This window comes from Mustela nigripes, chromosome 2, assembly GCF_022355385.1.
Source record: "Mustela nigripes isolate SB6536 chromosome 2, MUSNIG.SB6536, whole genome shotgun sequence".
NCBI lineage: Eukaryota > Metazoa > Chordata > Mammalia > Carnivora > Mustelidae > Mustela > Mustela nigripes.
This window is the reverse complement of record NC_081558.1, coordinates 101387398-101405697: the sequence shown is the minus strand read 5'-3', so window position 1 is coordinate 101405697 and position 18300 is coordinate 101387398. Positions and strand designations below refer to the sequence as shown.

Genomic DNA, 18300 nt, shown 5'->3' with positions numbered 1-18300 from the left:
ACTCTGCTTTTTAAAAAAGAAAAAAAATATTCAGAAGGGCAGTGTGGGGAGAAGCAACTGATTACCTGAATTGGACATAATTGAAAAACTTGTCAGAAAACATGGTTTATAACTTCTGTCTTTATATATTATGCCAGTTATCAACTTATTGCCTTTCAGCTCCAAACCTGCCCTCCTTTTTGTCTGCTCCATGATGATGGAACCCGACTCACAGAGTGGCCCTCCGCCAGACGGCACCATGTTAAACTTTGTCAGGAGCTGGCACTGTGGGGACATTGAGGAGGAAGGGGTTTCTCTTGCCGAGTCTGCTGTGCTCCTCTAGGCAGACTCCTGCATATAGGACACATGACTTTCCCCTGGGGAAGCACACCTTCATGAAGGTGGCGTTCTACCAGAATGCCACCGGCAGAACTTCTCATAAACAGCTTCCCCCGGCACCTCCTGGGAAAGCTTCAGGCAAGTGCCACAGGCTTGGCACCTCCCATGCACCACCTTCCCCAGCGTCTCTCAGCTCAGTTCTGAGTATCTCGGCACCTCCCTCGTGGCTGCCTCTGCCAGCTCCCCACAGAAGGGTTTTCTGGTGCTGTTGGCCTGGTACAGCATCCCCAGGCCCTCTCTTAGGGCAGCTCTGCAGCCTTAGAGAACGTATCCACCTCTGGATCTCAGCCTTGGGGATGTGGGTATCTTCTACATGTGTTCCTTCCTGGGTGCTCTCCCTCGGGCCCAGGGATACTGACTGCTACCTGTATCTGCTATTCCTGTATTCTTTAGAGTTCTTTTCATGCCTTATGAGCCAGTCTCCTATTACTTCAGTCCCCCATGACAGTTAATAATTCTTATTTTAAATCTTCCCTATTCAAATTACTCTGTGGTTTCTGTTTCCTGATTGGACCATGACCAGATATGTGCATGTGGAAGACTGAAATTCTAGAAGAATCAACAAAGGAAGATAAAGAACAATTGATAAAGCTGTGATAAAAGGGAAGGTGGGATAGAGAACAAAACTCTAAACCTCAAGAGGCTGAAAAGACTGTCTGGCATTGGGAGCTTATGAACAACCTCATACCAGTGTGGCAGATACCATCAGAAGAAAATGATGAAATAAAAGCAGCCAGAAGCAAAAGATCACATGTTGTAGGATCCATTTATAGGAAATGTCCAGAAAAGGCAAATCTATAGAGACTGAAAGATTAACAATGGACTGGGGCTTGGGGTGGGAACAGAAATTAACTGTAAATGGACACAAGTAATCTTACTGGGATGATATAAATATTCTAAAACTGGATTATGGTGATGGATGCACAACTTGGTAAATTTACTAAAAATTACTGAAAGGAGTAGGTTGATGAATATATAGCTTTCTATGAATAAGCTTTCTGTGATCACAAGGTTTATATCTACTTTATTGCTAGGAGGAAGTAATTTCCAAATCTATTTCCTTCAGAAACACTTCTGTTCCATATGCTCTACTCAATGAATCAGGATCTAAGAAATTACCATCCATAATGATGCTTAAGCATTTAAATTTTTCCAAGGGTGTTATAGATTTTAATGACCTTCCTCTGAAAGTATCCTGAGAGGTTCTTCAACAGCATAAATCACTTTGGATGATCAAAAAGATACACATCTGGACGCCTGGGTGGCTCAGTGGGTTAAAGCCTCTGCCTTCAGCTCAGGTCATGATCCCAGGGTCCTGGGATCGAGGCCTGCATCAGGCTCTCTGCTCAGCTGGGAGCCTGCTTCCTCCTCTCTCTCTGCCTGCTTCTCTGCCTACTTGTGATCTCCATCTATCAAATAAATAAATAAAATCTTTAAAAAAAAAAAAAGATACACATCTGTAAACCTCCGAATATAATCAGAAGACTGCTAACGAGAAGTATAATGACACCTTTTAGAAAGAATTTTGTACTGTTAATAAACCAGAAACAGATGAAAAGGAAGAGAAAGCAATAAAGAAGTCTAGAGTAAAGAAAGATGAAATGTAAATGTTATTTTCATAAATAAGAATCCATATGTAGAAAGAAGGTAAAACAAGCTACTGCTTTCGAGAGAACTTGTTCTGATTGCTTTCCCTCTAACTCCCATAATGTGCTAGGATTGCTGAAAAATGTTTCATATATGTAAAATGTATAAATGTATAAAAATGTATGAAAAACTTTAAAGCTCCCAAAATGGGGGAAGAAAAGATGCCAGGAAGACCAAATAAAAGTCTGCCTTATGGCTAAAGCAGACTGAACACGCTCTGACAAATGGCTGGCAGTCAATCAATGCACCCACAAATGGATTGTGGTTGTAAACACATAAGAAACCAGTTAAACAAGTGATAGGATAATTACTTCTCAAGCAACGGAAGATGATGTTGGAATAAATTACAACTGTTTGGGGATAGAGAAAAATGAGCCTAAATACCCTTATTTCTTCAAATCTTTACCTAATCTTACATAAGTATTTCAAATTCTAGTGGCTGACACCATCAACAGTTAAAATGAAATGTTTAGGGACGCCTGGGTGGCTCAGTTGGTTGGACGACGGCCTTTGGCTCAGGTCATGATCCTGGAGTCCCGGGATCGAGTCCCGCATTGGGCTCCCAGCTCCACGGGGAGTCTGTTTTTCTCTCTGACCTTCTTCCCGCTCATGTTCTCTCTCACTGTCTCTCTCTCAAATAAATAAATAAAATCTTAAAAAAAAAAAAAATGAACTGTTTAGGGGCGCCTGGGTGGCTATGGGTTAAAGCCTCTGCCTTCAGCTCAGGTCATGATCCCAGGCTCCTGGGATCAGCCCACATTGGCATCGGCATTGGGCTCTCTGCTCAGCAGGGAGCCTGCTTCCCCCTCTCTCTCTTCCTATTTGTAATCTCTGTCAAATAAATAAATAAAGACTTTTTTTTTTTAATGAGCTGTTTAATAAAAAGTCCTGAGTTTTGCTGGTGTGTGTTTAAAAGCATTTTGAGTTGAAAATTGCTCCTTTCATTTAACCCCACCTACAGAAAGCCTACCCGTTTGAATCATAAAACAATTACTAAGGCGAAACATAAAGCAACAGTAAATCCTAATCATATACAAAATACCAAGAAGAGATAGCTTTCTGCAAACTGATTCTGCAAATTCAAAACTAAAGACACATTCCGCTTCCATACCATTCTGACTTTTGCTGTCTGAACATGTAGCCGTGGCTTAGCTAGTGGTTTGAACTAAAACCTCTTCACCTGACCTTTGCTTTCTAAACTGTCTACTACCTCCATCAGTCGTAATGACCACTCAGTCTATAAATATCACTGTAGGGAAGGATCAACAAGGACGATCTCAGGAGGGAGGATTACTGGGGGTCATACGAAGAAGAAAATGAGCATTTGAAATATTCTTTGCTGGCTCAAGTCTGGTTTTCCCCGACTACTTCTCTAACCCTTACAGACAGGTGTCACAAGATAGAAGATGTACATAAGCTGATGCGAACATTCACACACATGCATGTATGAGCACACCCACACTTCCAGCACAGGCTACCTGAAAACATCGAGGCCATTGACACTGAGAGTCCGTTCTTTGACATGTGAGTCAGGTTAGATCCTTCGCTACCATCTGTGATAATGATTATAAAAGGGGGCCCTTTAGTATTCAGACAGGAGGTAAATTGATGAGAATGACAGTTCTGTACCATATGTTCCTAGAATCAGGACTTGACATTGCTCCAAAAGATGAACTGCTTATAGGATCACATCCACAGGTGGGCACTCAGTATATCCTGGCACACAGTCACTGCAGCTTCCCCAAACCAGCCTGGCCTTAAAGACCTCGAAGACAGTCGTTCTCAATCAGGGGAGATTTTGCACCCTTGCAGATATTTGGGTGCAGGCCGGGGAGGAAGCTAAACATTCTACGATGCATTGGACAGTCTGTTACAACAAAGAATTATCTGGCCTAGAGGTTGAGAGACCCTCCCCTAAAGTCTTTTCCTTTAAGGATTTCCATCCTGAGCTGACCAGTTAGCTGCCTAAACAACTCCTCTGGGGCCACAAGTGCGACAACAGCTTCCCATAGGAATGCATTCCATGCCTCTGCCACAGGCTGTTTCGAATGGGGTTCCTTCCAGACTGAACAGCTTCCCGGGGCTCCCTGCTTTGCTGCAAGGAACACTTAGTAGTCAAGTGGGCTGCTCCACACATAATGAAGCAGTGTTTTGAATTTACCTTAATATTACCCTCGTGAGATTCTGCTGATCCGAGAGATAGGGCAGAACCCTTTATTTTTTTCTAATTTGGAGATCAAGTCAATCACAGATTGTGGTGTAAGAAACAATATAGAGTTGGTCTCTGCTTAGTTTCCGGCATAGAGCTCCTAAAATCTTGGCAATTTCCAGAGTGATACGAATGTCTTTTGTTATTCATAATGAGTTCCTTTCTGTTATATCTGAATTTATGCTAATGAGGTAAGCTTGGGGAGCATCCAGATAACTTCAGGATGGGGCTGGTTGCCAGAAGAAAAACCAACCACCAGGTTAAAGGATTCGAATTTTTAGTCCCTCCCCCATTGCCCCGAAAGGGAGAGGGACTGTAGATTGAGTTCAATCATCAATAACCAATGATTTAAGCACTCATGCCTACTTATGGAATGAAATCTTGATAAAACACTGACACAGTGACTGTCAGTGGGAGAGCTACCTGGTTGGTGAACATACTGATGGACTGGCAGTCTGGCCCACCCTGAGTGCACGGACACAGAGGCTCCTGTGCTTGGGAAACTGGGCCCTTGCCCTAAGTACCTCTCCATCTGACTGCTCATTTGTATCCTCTGTGATAAAAAGTAATCTTAACTATAGTGTTTTCCTGAGTTCTGTAAGTCTATCTAGCAAATTATGGAAAATGGGGGTTGTGGAAAACCCCTGCATTTGTAGTTGGCTAGGGAGAAGAGCAGGTAACCTGGGGACCCCATTTGTGGTTGACATCTGCAATGGGAGTATTCTGTGGGATTGAGCCCTTAAACTGTGGGGTCTATACTACCTCCACGTGTTCATGTCAGAATTAAATTGTAAGATACTCAGTTGGTGTCAGAGAACTGGAGAAATATTGGAAAACCACATAAAAAAAAAAACCCCAAAATGGAGTTTTAAGTGGCGATTATTGTCATGAACAGAAATCAGATATGTTAAAGAGAACAAAGAAGGATGACTACCTAGAGACCTGGAAAAATATGTCTAAAAATTGTATTTCTGAATGGGGAGGAAATCCAAGTACCATCAGGTACTTCCAATACTACTATTGGAAGTCTGTGCAGGTGAAAAGTAAATTACCTCAATTCCCTAGATTGATATAAACAGATCTATAAAAAAAGATCTATTCATCATCATCTTACAATGGGGAATTACAGATACAATTCACCTCTATAAGAAAATAACTCCTGGAGGAAAACTTATGTCCCAGAACTGCTTTTTGGTTTGTTTGTTGCAATGATGAGAACTTGAAGAAATTTATGATTTGCAGTAATGGATTAATCCACTAATCATGGGCTAACCTGATTTAATGCAACTGCTTTCCCAGATTAGACCCCTTCCCCTTCTCTGTGCATATACTTACAACAACTACTACTACGACAATGAGGGTCTGTGATTCTGCTAAGCAAGTAGCACTGATAGAACAGAATAAAGCTCTACTTCCTAAACTTCATTTTTTCCCCCTGTTTTGCTTTCTCCCCCACAATGACTCTTTTTGTCCTTTTCTCTTAGGATTATAACAAAGCTCCTTTTAAACATTTTGGAACAATTTCAATTGTGTTATGGAACACAAGAGAAAAGGATTCTAATTTCAAGCAGGTATGGGCCAGCCCTAGGCTGTGAGCAGGAGAAATCAGAGTGAAAATCCAAGAGAAAGGTGCATCAAGGTGACTCCAGCAGCCAGACCACTCTGAAGCACTTCCTTTCAGTGTTCTCTGCTGCTTAAATTTTACTAGAAGGGTTTTGTTTTTGGCAAAAGAGGCTGTCTCTTATAACCACTGACAACATTCCAAAATGGGCCAAATTGAAGATTCTCTATACTTAGGGAAAGCTTCTCAGTCTATGACTTCAAATTGAAAGAAACAGGTAATGAATGTGGCTTGAAATAGCATCACTCCTTACCTTGGATTTCAAATTCATCAACCTCGTCTGCAGAGCCAGAGTCAGAGAACTGCGTTGAATCACGTGAACTAAACTGGGAGCTGCTAGAAGTGACCCGAAAGCCTGCTATGTTTAAAAAAGAAAGAAAGAAAGGTAGTAAGTTGGACAGAGGGAGGCTACCTATTCCAAGGGTCACAATGAAAGGCACCTGGTATGCCTTCAGCAGCAAAGAAAATAGAACCTTGGCCAGGAGTGATGCTGGGGGAAATGGAAACAGCTCTTCTTGCTGGGTGTCCCCCATTTTATTCCCCAAATTTTGAAAGTTTCACAGAAACAGGAGGTACTACTGTCTCGGAAGTGGCTCTGGGACCAGCAATCTTAGTTCTCATACTAGAAACCTATTTTTTGGAAGATATTTCTGAAGTAGAAAATGGATGAACTCTAGGACTCTGGGTCTGACAGGAAAAAAAAATTAGAACAACATAAAAAAAAAAAAATCTTTCTGTCAGCAGAGGAACCCTTGGCTTGGTTACATCTCAGAGAGAGACAAGAAAGGAAGCGCACGAGGCACCAAGTCTTGGCCTGAAGCCCTGCAGCAGCAGAAATAAGGTGCTCGAAGCCCCACTCACTTCCATGCTCAGTCTCCTGGTACATGGGGAGTAGGTTTTTGGTGCGGATCTGCTGGCGCCTAAGGCGGATCTTCTGCTTCAGTTCCTGGATCTCTCTGTCGCTGTCCTCCTCCTCTTCCTCCTCCTCTTCTAGGCACTGGCTCATCATGTTACACTTCATGAGCTCGATGGCGGCAATCAAGGACTCTGAGATGCTGAAGTGCGCATTCTCCTGGGGGAAGGAGAGCACCAAAGAAGCTGATGAGTGAGGGGCTTGATGTGTTGAACCCCTCACTGGTTGGAATGCTGGAAAGCAGAGCTTCTAACACACACATTGCTTTCATTCAAAACACTCAGGGTGAAAAAACACACCAAAAAACTGTTCTACTTCCTCTTTGCTCTCAAAACTGCCATGCCTGGCCTTTCTGTCCTACTTTCTACATAAAACTATGACAGAGAAGACATCCAAAATTTGGTATCTTTCTTTTTAGGTCTTTCCTAAAACCATACTCCTGTAGACAAAGCATTAAGGTAAATGTAATAGCTCAGGATAAAGTACTTTATAAGTTCTAAAATGCTACAGAGACATTATTCATTACATATCTGAACATATTAGAACAAAAGAGAGAAGCTGATTCTGGAAACAGCTTTGACCTAAGTTCCAGGGTCAAGGAAATGACAACCACGTGGCTAAAATTCAATACTTCCCAAGGCAGCTTCTAACACAAAATTAGTAGTATTTTGGACTCAGTGAGGAGCAGATACCCCTTGAAAAGTTCTCTAGAGATTGAACTTGTTGAGCTCATCTTTACTCTGAACTCACTTTCACCTGTGGTCTTTGCTCATCTTCCTGCTGTGTATCAAAACCTCTTCAGAAATGGCCCCAGAGCCCCTCAGGCCAGATGCCCTAACTCACGAGCTCTTCAGTGTCCCTTAGACTCCTCACCTTTTCCAGGTCTGCACAGCTTCCAAAGTCTTGCTCAGACAGATAGCTGATGAGGGACTGTCCTTCTGATGGTCTTCGGAACATGCCCTCCCCAGAGCACAGGTACTGACCACCCTCTGTGGGAAAACAGAAAGTGGATGTGAAAAGCTCTGACTTGGAAAGCAAATCAGTAACAGACAAGCTTCTTAAGAAGTCTGATCATTTTACCACTAGAGACACTCCCAAGTTCTCCCGGGTAACAGGTTGGAAAGAAGATGTCTACCTTCTAAAGGAATTTCTCTGAATCTCAAAATCCCCAAGCACTAAGCCTCTTGGTTAAAGAATAGAATAAATGAAGAGAGCCCAGAGACAATCCTTTTGCCATCAAAATGTAAAGACGACACACTTGGCCTCTTACCCTACAAAAAAGGAAATAAAAAACCTGTGCTGAGAATCAGACAAGGGAACAAATAGCTTCCTCCTGTGGATGATTTCCATGTGGAGCTTATCTTCTGGTAACTCAGCCTCAACACTCAAAGCTTCTTTTCAAGGTCCCTCTCACCCACTCAGAGAGCCATTCCATCTGGAGCGACAGACATTCATAGTGATAACACCCACAGCCTAAGAGAGGGTGGTACCCCTTATGTCAGAAAGGAGCAAGAGAAATGACAGGGCTGTGTGATTTCTAGCACGGGGGCTATAAATGATGAAAGGAAGGGTGAGACTGTACGGTGCGTACCCTCCACAGAGCCGACGTGAGCCAGACAGCTCAGAGCTTAGCAGGCACGAGGGGAGAGCCGAGGAAAGACACAGCTGCAGCCCTGGCCTTCCTAGTACTCACCATACTCCATGTACAGAGAGCTGGGTGTGCTGACTTCACTGCTTGGGCCAGAGTAAGGCAAGGGGCCTCTCAACTTCGACTTATCATTGCAGGATTCTAGTGTCAGTGACCACCAGGGAGTAAAAACACACATACGAGGTGAGCAACACATACATTCCCAACTTAGGAGTTTCCACATTTAACTGCTCCCATTCCCAATGCCCTCCCACGCAGGAGAGAGGTGGCACACCAATGGGGAACAGTCCAAGAATGCAGGAACACATGGAGGAAAGGAGATGGGGACTCGGTATATTCCAAGAGGAGAAGAGAAAACATGACCCAGAATGCAGCAACACAAAGGTGAAAAACAATCAAATCAAAATGGACTCATGAATTTAGTTCTTTTTCCTTCCACCTTCTTACCAAATGTTCTAGGAATATTGGCCAATTTCCATCCCTTTGACAAGAACCAATGTAGAAAACAGTCCTCATATGGTAAAACAAAGGTAGGTACACTGAAACTTTTCTAATACCTTGACACTGGGATTTTAAACAATCTCAGAAAGGTTACACTAGGAAGACTAGGACACAGCCTCTCTTGAACCGGAAATGAACCTGAAATTTGTCATACCCATGTATTTAACCCGCTTCTGAATTAGAAAAACAAAATAAAATCCAGCAATTTCCTTAAAAGAAACATCAAGAAAACGCTCAAGAAGCCAAGGACAATGGCCCTATATCCAAACGGCTCGGCCACAGGGCTGCACACCCAGCCTTCCTGGAGAAGGAAGGGAGAGGTTTCAAGAGAAGCCTGGCAAAGTAGGAAGTGGCGGGGTAGAAGTTTTTAAGGAACAATGAGAGGTTGGAGTAGAGAAAGAGCAGCAGGCAGGGCTCGCAGGAAATGAGAAAATGATACTCTCCAAAGGAAAACACAAAATTCCCAGCGCTACCTAAGGAAGAGCAGGCAGAAAAGCAGGTGGGTGCCTGGGAAATGAGCAGGATGCTCTGGAGAGAGAATGACTGAGCTGCATCCAACCACATCCCCCACAGATGGTGCCAGCTTGTCAGCTGCTCCTCTTAATTAAAAAAAAAAAAAATGCTACTACGTGATAAGAGGTAACTCTGTGTTTTCCTTGGGTCTCCAAGATTTCTGCTGGTCCTGGCAGTAGGCTCTCCTCCTCACTACTGAAGACAGACCAGCAGTCACCAGGAGGATGCCTTGGTAAGAAACTATGACTTGGAGGGGATCTTTGAGGTGCCCAATAAAATTTAGTGCCCAACACAAACTCCAACACCAGCACCCTATTCTTTACAACATGTAAAGGCCATCCAGCCTTTGTTTCCTGAGCTTACTACCTCCTGATATTGCTCCTTCAAGTGTGCAGCTCTGATTCTTAGTCCTCACCCTCACTTGAGACTTCTTACAATTTCTCAGCTCCTTAAGCACAACAATGATCTTCCAAACAGTGGTCCTATCACCTTCCTCCTCTTTAACTTTCCCCTTTCCAAGCTAATCTACTCTGTGGCTTCCCCAGGAGGCCACAGCTCTCAGCCCTCCCTCCCTATTCTGTCGTGCAGACATATTCTACTACTACTACTATCTCCATGAACCCGGAACTGAACACAATATTTAATTTGAACACCACCGGGAAAACCAAAGAAACAGACTTAAGTCACTAGAAAACACCTGTGCAATAACGGGAATGGGGGTGGGATGGGACTTACGGAGGAAGGAAAATAGGTGAAAGAAAAAGGAAATGGGACTCTGGGAGAGGCAGAAAACATGCATCCACATCCAAGACCACAGAAAGGGGGAAAAACACATTCTGGTGTTAATTCAAGGAAAATAAAGTAATACATAGTAAGTACTCAGTTATTAAAAAAAAAAAAAATTCTCCCACCAATTCATCATGATGCCTTAGACAAATAGCAGGCTTCGGTTTCACCTTTGGGCAAATCAGGATTGATAAATCTTGACTCTGCCTCCCAGAAGCTGTTGGGAGACTGACTGAGGCATCTGGAAGTCATGGGCAGAAAACGTAAGATGCAAAATATCAGGGGCATCTCAGAGACAGGTCCAAGAACCACAGCAGGATTACCCAGCCTTGCCAGACTTGATTTGACACCAGAACGGAAAAGGAGGCTCTGAACTAAGCAAGATGGGCACAGAGGAGGAGGAGGTGGCAGACAGAAAGGACTGGCTCCCAAACCTGCAATGGGATCTTCAACTATAATGGTGATGTTCCTGGGGCCTCCTGTTCGTAGACAGACAGGTGCAGAGAAGAGTCCAAACAGAGGAAATGAGAATAGAGTGAGGAAAAGAGCGTCCTTTTATCTAGCAGAGGTGGGGACTTAACCCCCAGGAGGGGACCGTAGTGCTGAAATCCTCAGCTACTGAATTGAGGCAGCTGACTCACAAGAAGCTACACATGACCCTCTCTTCCTCAGACCCTTTTGCTTAGGTTTTCTCTGGCTCCCCTTTCCAATGCAGGTTACCGTGGTTTCTGGAATCCATGTGGATTCAAGAACGGGGGCAGGGAAGTTTTCCATGCTCAAAGACCAGCGGCCTGGACTACACAGACAGCAGGCCTGCAGCAGGAGATGTGAAGTGAGGAGCTAACCCAAGTACTCTTCACATCTAAGAAAGTTCATGGGAAGACAGGCTTTGATATGAAGATTTTTTTTTTCCTAGAGAGTTCCAATAAGGCAAACTGCATCTTGAGTGGAAAACAGAAAAAAGTTTGTCACTCACAAGTTTCAGATGAGGGCCTCAGATCTCACCTTTCTAGAAATTATAATGAGAAATCAATGGCAGCTCCAATTGCTACAGGAAATCTTCCTCTTTTTAAAATTTTTTTGTATTTTATTTCCGGAGCTTTCCTACCCAGAACTGGCTTTGAGCACAGAGATCCATGTTACACTTGCTGTTATGGAAGTTTTCCTATAAATGAAACCCAACCAAAGCCTGCCAGACACTAACAACCCATGACAGAAGATGGCAGGGAGATGGCAAAAGCAACGAGCCCCGTGTCTCCCATGCTGAGGGTGCCCTCTGCTAGCAGCTGGTGTTTGCGTGAGGATGGGCTCAGTGGCCAGGGCCTCCTTACCAGGCTGCCTTCCAACCTGGATTAGTGATGCAACAGTCAGCCCCCTTAACTGGTTTCCTTAGTCCCATCATCCCACACTCATATATCCTAGTTTTAATGAGGAAACCCCAAGATCATTTTGCTTCTCTCATATTACACCTGACCGCATTTCTCAGGAATCACAGAAAGGGGAGGAATTTAATGGGATTATTTTCAAAGCTCCTAAGAATTTCCCCTCTGTCTGAGAGAAACATTAAAAACTCAAACTGTGACAAGTCGCACTATCCTCTGATGCTAAGGAACTGCCGCAAGACACCAGGGAAATGTTTACTATTTGGCAATGTATAAAGGAACAAACATCAATATTCTCAGAGAGATCTCCTGGGTATTCATATCACACTACCAACTTTCCTCTTTCTTTATAAGCAGGACAGCCCACCGTGTCATCAGAAACCTAACTTACTAAGAAGAGGCTGGTGACAGTCATTACCTGGGGCTCCTCTGGAGGCAATGTTGGTGTCCGAATGGGAGCGAGTGTGGCTCTTCTTTGTTCCGCTGGTGGCAGTGAGTGTCTGCCCCTCTGAGAAGCTGGACCTGCGAAGGATGCTGGACAGCTGGCTCTGCCCACCTCCCTCCTGCTCGCCTAGGGAAGAGGCAGCAGAGTCGGGCTTCTGCGAGCTGCTGGAGGAGAACAAGTTGGAGCTGCTGCTCTCAGCATTGCTGCTGTGACTCTGACAGCTGGCAGTCCGGCCTCGGGGATCCAGGTTGCCAATGGCCAAGTACTCCGGCCCCTCGCTGGCATCGCCTGGAGATTCATTCTGGTTGCTGACCTGGGATGCTTCTAGGGGGCTGGTCAGAGTGCTAGAGCTCATCTCATTTGGGGTTGAGGGGGGATCCCCAGCTAATGAGGAGACTGCAAGCAGGGGGGCTTGGAAGGTCTGATCCCGCGCTGGTGAGACATGCTCTTTGCTTTCTTGAGGTTTCCGGGGAGGGCCAGAGAGTGAAAAGGAAGTGGTTCTTCTTTCTAGGATATAAAAAGGGGAGAAAAAGGTGAGCTGGAAAGCTTTGGTACATAGGAAGGACTTCTCGACAACTAAGGGCCAAACTCCCTATCGTGACTGGGTGCCCGGGACATTAGTATCATCTTAGAAAAGGTGCACCATGCGAAATAAGCAGAAATTGCTTAGAAGCAGGTAAGCTGGGTAAGAGCGTGGGCTCTTGACACAGTGGCTTCGGTGCTTCTTAGTGTACATTTCTCACCTATAAAATGAGCAATGACAACAACATCCATGGCACAGGATTGTTCTGAGGATCAGATGAAGTAATACATATAAACTGATTATAACAGAGCCTGGCATGGGGCAAGCCCTCAGTAAGTGTTAGCTATTATTACTGGAATACCTTCTTGTCAATGGGGATTAGAAATCCAGGAGAATCTAAAAACATCTCTCTTTCCTCTACTACTTTCATGCTTCTGCTAAATTACTTTAGGCTAGTTACTATACAACTTCTTAAGATATCCACTATCAAGACACAGAATGTGACCAAACTGCACCAACCCACAGCTCTATCTAGACCTTTGTGCACCCACAAAGTTTCCTCCTTTCCGGGGCTGGGCATGCATGTACTGACTACCCCTTCCTGCCCCCATACCTGAGCTGTGGTTGGGTGCAGACTGGTGGAGGCTAGAGAAGGACCCAAAGTAGGGATGTTGAGCGTAGCTGGTTGAAGTCGTGCATGTGGATCCAGGCAGAGCTGTCAGGCTCTGGCTCTTGGTTACCAGCAGCGGGCTCTCATGCTTCCGGGCAAACTACAAAACAAACGTGTCTGAGCTGAGGACAGAGGCCCTATGAGGAAGAACATTCGGCCCCACAGAAATGCTGGTAGAAGCTGACCTTTGGCAGCAGGCTTGGAACTACAGCCAGAGCCCGCAGGTTGGACATACAGCCCTTCTGCTCTATTCGAGGACACAACTTTGAAACCTTGAAGTCCTGTGATACAGCACAGCTTCTGAAACTGGAACCCCAGGTGGGACACTGGGAGTGCTTTATCATGGAAGCAATACAACAAAATTCTTCAGACTATGCACATAGAGTCAGAAATCAGATCAGTGTTCATGTCCAGACCCTACTGCTTACCAACTTGGAGCAAGTGACTTACCTGCTCTGTCCCTCAGCTGGCTTCCTTTATAAAATAAAGATTAATGTCTCCCTTATAGAGTTGTGAGAATTCAATGGATGACACATGTGTTCCAGGCACACAGAAAGCATTTAATAGGTGGTAACTAAGAATCAAAATTTTAAAACCACGAAAGAGAGGGCCTCCCTCCTAAAAAGGAGTCGGGATTGTGATTCTATTCTAGCTGAGGCACTGATATTAGTGATGGGGTGAGTGAACTGGACGGTTAACAATAAGCAATATCAAGCAACAAAATTTTCTTTATACTTCAAGGATGAAAATGGACACAGGACCATTCCCGTGTCACACTAGGTCCTACCAGGTAGGACACTCTACAATCCTACTCTGGATTCGATCCTACCCCTCATTCAAAATCATCCTCTTCCTCTGGCTTGTCAAACCTGCCCTTACGGAAGTGCTTACTCAGGCTACAGATTTTAAAAAAGGATTTAAAAAAAATATACACCTCCCTCCTTAAACAGACTTTATGCTTAGACTTTTTACTTCAGTAGATACTTAATGGTACCTCCCCTTCTTCTCCAAGTATTTTTTTTTTTTTTAAACAAAAGCCTTTTAGCTCATAACTGCCTAAGCAAAGAAAGAGTTTGCTACAGAAGGTTCTATCATGGGGAGGCCCAGGGACCCAGCATAGAGATCACTCCTTGCCCCCTTACCATAGATGCATCAAGCTGAGCCAGGAGGCGGGGGTTGTTCTGTTCCACGGCTTCCAGGCATTGTAGCATGGCCGTGACGTGGGCATTGCTTAGCAGGAAAGCAGTGTCTGGGGAGAGAAATGCTACTGTTGCAATGGAGCCCAACAGGGAGATCTTTAGCTTCCCTGTACAGCCTGGGAGAGGCTCAGGGAATGAAAGACACAACAGGTGAAAATGAATTAAGGAGAATCACGCCACTGCAGGGAAAAGAGGAATCAGGGATACATAAGTACAAGAGAGGCTAAGTGATACACACGCAATATAGGAGAGGCCATGCCCAGAGGCTTCAAAGTCACAAAGTCCCAGATTTGAATGCTGGCTGTAGGTGACTTGGCCTCCCCAGGCTCTGCTTCCCTGATCGGAAAACAGGGGTACTAATACCCAGTTCTCAGGGCTGTTGGGAGGGGTGCATGTATAAACAGAACATTACAGTGACTGGCACCTAGGAAACTCGCAGTAAATGGTGGTGGTTCTTATTGATTTGCACCTGTGGGAGTCAGGGAAGACCTTGGCATCCAGCTGGACTGTGTTCTGCACAAGAAGGAGAAGACCAGATGCATCCTTCTGATTAGAATCTCTGTTCCACCAAGTGAAAGTATCGGGCCCTGGGGGGAGAGTCAGCCTCTCTAGGAAGAGTAAAGTGGAAGAGATGGAGAAGAGTGTGTGAGGATCCTGGGTGAGGGGACTCCACGTACCAGTGTAGAATTTTCTGATGTACTGCCTGTCCCCCAGCAGAGGTCGGAGCTGGGCAGAGAGACAGTGCCGCTGCAAACTGTGCTGCAGCCACAGCTCGGCCACAGCGCGCCTGCTGTCACTGTCCCCGCTCTCACCATCCGCACCGCTCTCGCCGTTCTCGTGCAGGCTGATGAACTGGGAGGCAAGGAGGCATGAGTCAAAACATGCATCCTGGTAAAGATGGCAAGACTGAGGCCTAAGGACCCAAGAACTAAATGGAGACAGGGAAGAGGCAACGATCAGAGGGACTCTGCCTCCAGGGAGCATCTAAAAGTTACAGAGGGAGGACAGGGGAGGAAGGGATTAGCGGCCCCATTGCTGGACTAGACCACTGGAGAAGACTGAAGCAGTTGTGACCTGATATGCAGCTCCAGGAGAGGACAAAGCTGCTACATATGTCTCTTTATGCTCTAGATCTGAAGAGACATCTAGCCTGCAGTACTCAGAGGAAGGATAAACTTGACCTCTTGGCCGCTCTCACAGAGTCGTCCATTTCAGGTGGTCTATGGAAAATAATGCAACAAAAACCTGGGGGGAAAGGATCTGGGAAGATGTCACCTAAGATCTGCCACCAAAGAGAAGCCATCTGAGCACCTTGTTTGGCTCTAGTCATAGCATTCTCTATTTGGAAGCTCCTTCTACTTGGCTGTTTCTAAAAGTAAGGTCTCACAGGCAGCTTCTAAGAAGTAACAACCATAGCAATATATTTTAGAAAAGGAAGTTAGCTGGAGGTGAAGGGGAGGGGTGGTAAGAAAAATTATGTGAAGGACAAAGAGAGTCTACATAAGAAAACGCTGGGTTCTGGATTTTTCTCACAAAAAAAAGGCCAGTCTGACACCTTGTGATTTGGTTCCCCAATGTTTTAAAAACAAATTACTCTTCCTGACATCATCTCAGTAATGAACCTGGCAGTGGGTGGGATATACATGAAACAAAACTGGCTAGATATGATAAGTATAACATAGATATTTCAGGGCTCTCTTAATTTGCATATATTTAAAATCTTCCATCATGAAAAGTTAAGTAAATAAATACATACATTAGGCAGTGATTGCTCTGGAACTAGCTGGCCAAGTCACTAACCTCCACGAGCTATTACCCTGATCGGAAACCTCAGTCTCACTTCCCCAACCATTTTCAGGGAACCTCTTGACACTTTCCTAGGCTTTTGAACAGCTTCTTTCTGATCCTAATATGCAGATCTTTTAAAAATAACAAAGCTTTTTCACCCCTTCCCCAGAGGAGAGAAAGTAGGTCTGGGGCAACGGGTCTAATGGGGTTTGTTTTTTAGGGCAAATAATCCTCCCTTCCAAATTAGTCCTACAGGAATAACTTCCTCAGTTAATAGGAACCTTGACACATACCATCTTTCTAGCCTAGCAGACTCTTCAGACAGATCATTAAACAACAAAGCCTTGTGGTTACTTTTCCTTTCTTACCTTTTCCACATGAAGGGCTGAGTGGGGACTGAGCCAGCGGATGTCCTTCACAAACTGCCAGTAATCAGTCTGGCGGCAACAAACCTGCTGTGGGACCATACAAGGTGAAGAAATCATTACCACTTTAGACCAAATCTAGTTCTGGTGTTGACATTCAAAGACAGAAGGGAAAAAAAGCCTAACCTTCCCTGCCTCAACAAAGGTTCTCAGCAGCAATCAGGAGAAAAACACCTGTTCACCCTTTTTTCTTTTTTTTTTTTTAATTTTTTATTTTTTATAAACATATATTTTTATCCCCAGGGGTACAGGTCTGTGAATCACCAGGTTTACACACTTCACAGCACTCACCAAAGCACATGCCCTCCCCAATGTCCATAATCCCACCCCCTTCTCCCAACCCCCCTCCCCCCAGCAATCCTCAGTTTGTTTTGTGAGATTAAGAGTCACTTATGGTTTGTCTTCCTCTGTTCACCCTTTTTAAGGATAATGTTAAAACCATTTTTAAAAAGATTTTATTTATTTATTTGACAGAGACACAGTGATAGAGGGAACACAAACAAGGGAAGTAGGAGAGGGAGAAACAGGCTTCCCATGGAACAGGGAGCCCAGTGCGGGGCTCGATCCCAGGACTCTGGGATCATGACATGAGCCGAAAGCAGATGCTTAAAGACTGAGCCACCCAGGCACCCCCAAAATCATTTTAATTGTTCTTTTGATCAGCTAATGCATGCATATAACATAGAAGGTCACACAATGAAAATAACCTGATTTCTCCCTTATCTCTCCACCATTCAGCCCTAGAAGGCAAGTCTTAAAACTAGTGAAGAGTTTAAGTTATTTGTTAAAAATCAGAGATGTATGTCTTCAGTTATTACTGCAAAACCAAGTAAGGAAAGACCTGCTTTTCCCATGCTATCCAGGTCAGGAAAGGGCTGTATTTAGAGTCAAAGAAATGATCAATGCTAGATAAAATAGTCTCATACTGGAGAAGGCCTGAACTGGAGAAGGCAAATGTTTATAGTAGGAAAATCTACTTCTTATTTTTTGAGAATCCTTTCTAAGATTACTGGGCACAGATTAAAACAAATCTAAATAATTGAGAAGTACAAACCTAGCACAAGCATTAAGAGACAGACTAACCAACATTACAAAACAAACAGCCTAGAAAGAGTCCTTAAATTGGAACTTAATATATGACCCAAAAAGCAACTGAAATGTCATCTCAAATGGGTGGGTTCTCACCTAGACTGGTAAGGCAGAAGTGATAATAAGAGGTGTCAATGTACAGGCTCTTTTGCCAACTAGAGTCATGGAGACCTTTAAGATCTTGGCAGCAGTGTGGCAGTGTTCTGATCTCTGTTCTGTGGCTTAGTGAACACTGAGTGGCCAGGGATGGGCAGCAGTGGAATATCCACTCCAGCATGTCCTCTGGTTAGTTACATCTATGTGAATAGGATCTAAACTTGGTTTCGTTTCTTTAGATAAAATTCTAGGCTAACTCAGAAATAAAACTGGGGATATCACTATAGATATTATGGACGTTACAGAGGAATACTATCAACAACTCTACGGTCACTAGTGTGACAACCTAGGTAAAACAGATCAATTCCTCAAAAGATACAATCTGCCAAATCTTACCAGGAAGAAATAGATAACCTAAGTAGGCCTATATCTCCTAAAATGCAATAAACAATTAATAACTTCCTAAA

The 18300-nt window shown here is 44.2% G+C and overlaps 1 protein-coding gene across 10 annotated transcripts in view; it reads right to left on the bottom strand.

Annotated features, from left to right (window-relative positions):
- The window catches only part of RUBCN (rubicon autophagy regulator), a 55217-nt gene that overhangs the window by 11449 nt on the left and 25468 nt on the right, over positions 1 to 18300 (bottom strand). The window contains exons 3-13 of one of the 10 annotated variants that reach the window (XM_059391150.1): positions 16592 to 16675; positions 15113 to 15287; positions 14379 to 14485; positions 13180 to 13336; positions 12017 to 12550; positions 10651 to 10695; positions 8462 to 8557; positions 7642 to 7757; positions 6717 to 6927; positions 6109 to 6213; positions 3504 to 3578 (exon numbers count right to left, since the gene is read on the bottom strand). In XM_059391150.1, the coding sequence (XP_059247133.1) occupies positions 3504 to 3578; positions 6109 to 6213; positions 6717 to 6927; positions 7642 to 7757; positions 8462 to 8557; positions 10651 to 10695; positions 12017 to 12550; positions 13180 to 13336; positions 14379 to 14485; positions 15113 to 15287; positions 16592 to 16675 (1705 nt within the window). Of the gene's footprint in view, positions 1 to 3503; positions 3579 to 6108; positions 6214 to 6716; positions 6928 to 7641; positions 7758 to 8461; positions 8558 to 10650; positions 10696 to 12016; positions 12551 to 13179; positions 13337 to 14378; positions 14486 to 15112; positions 15288 to 16591; positions 16679 to 18300 lie in introns of all 10 variants that reach the window. The other 9 variants (XM_059391151.1, XM_059391148.1, XM_059391149.1 and 6 more) reach the window with 9 other exon arrangements.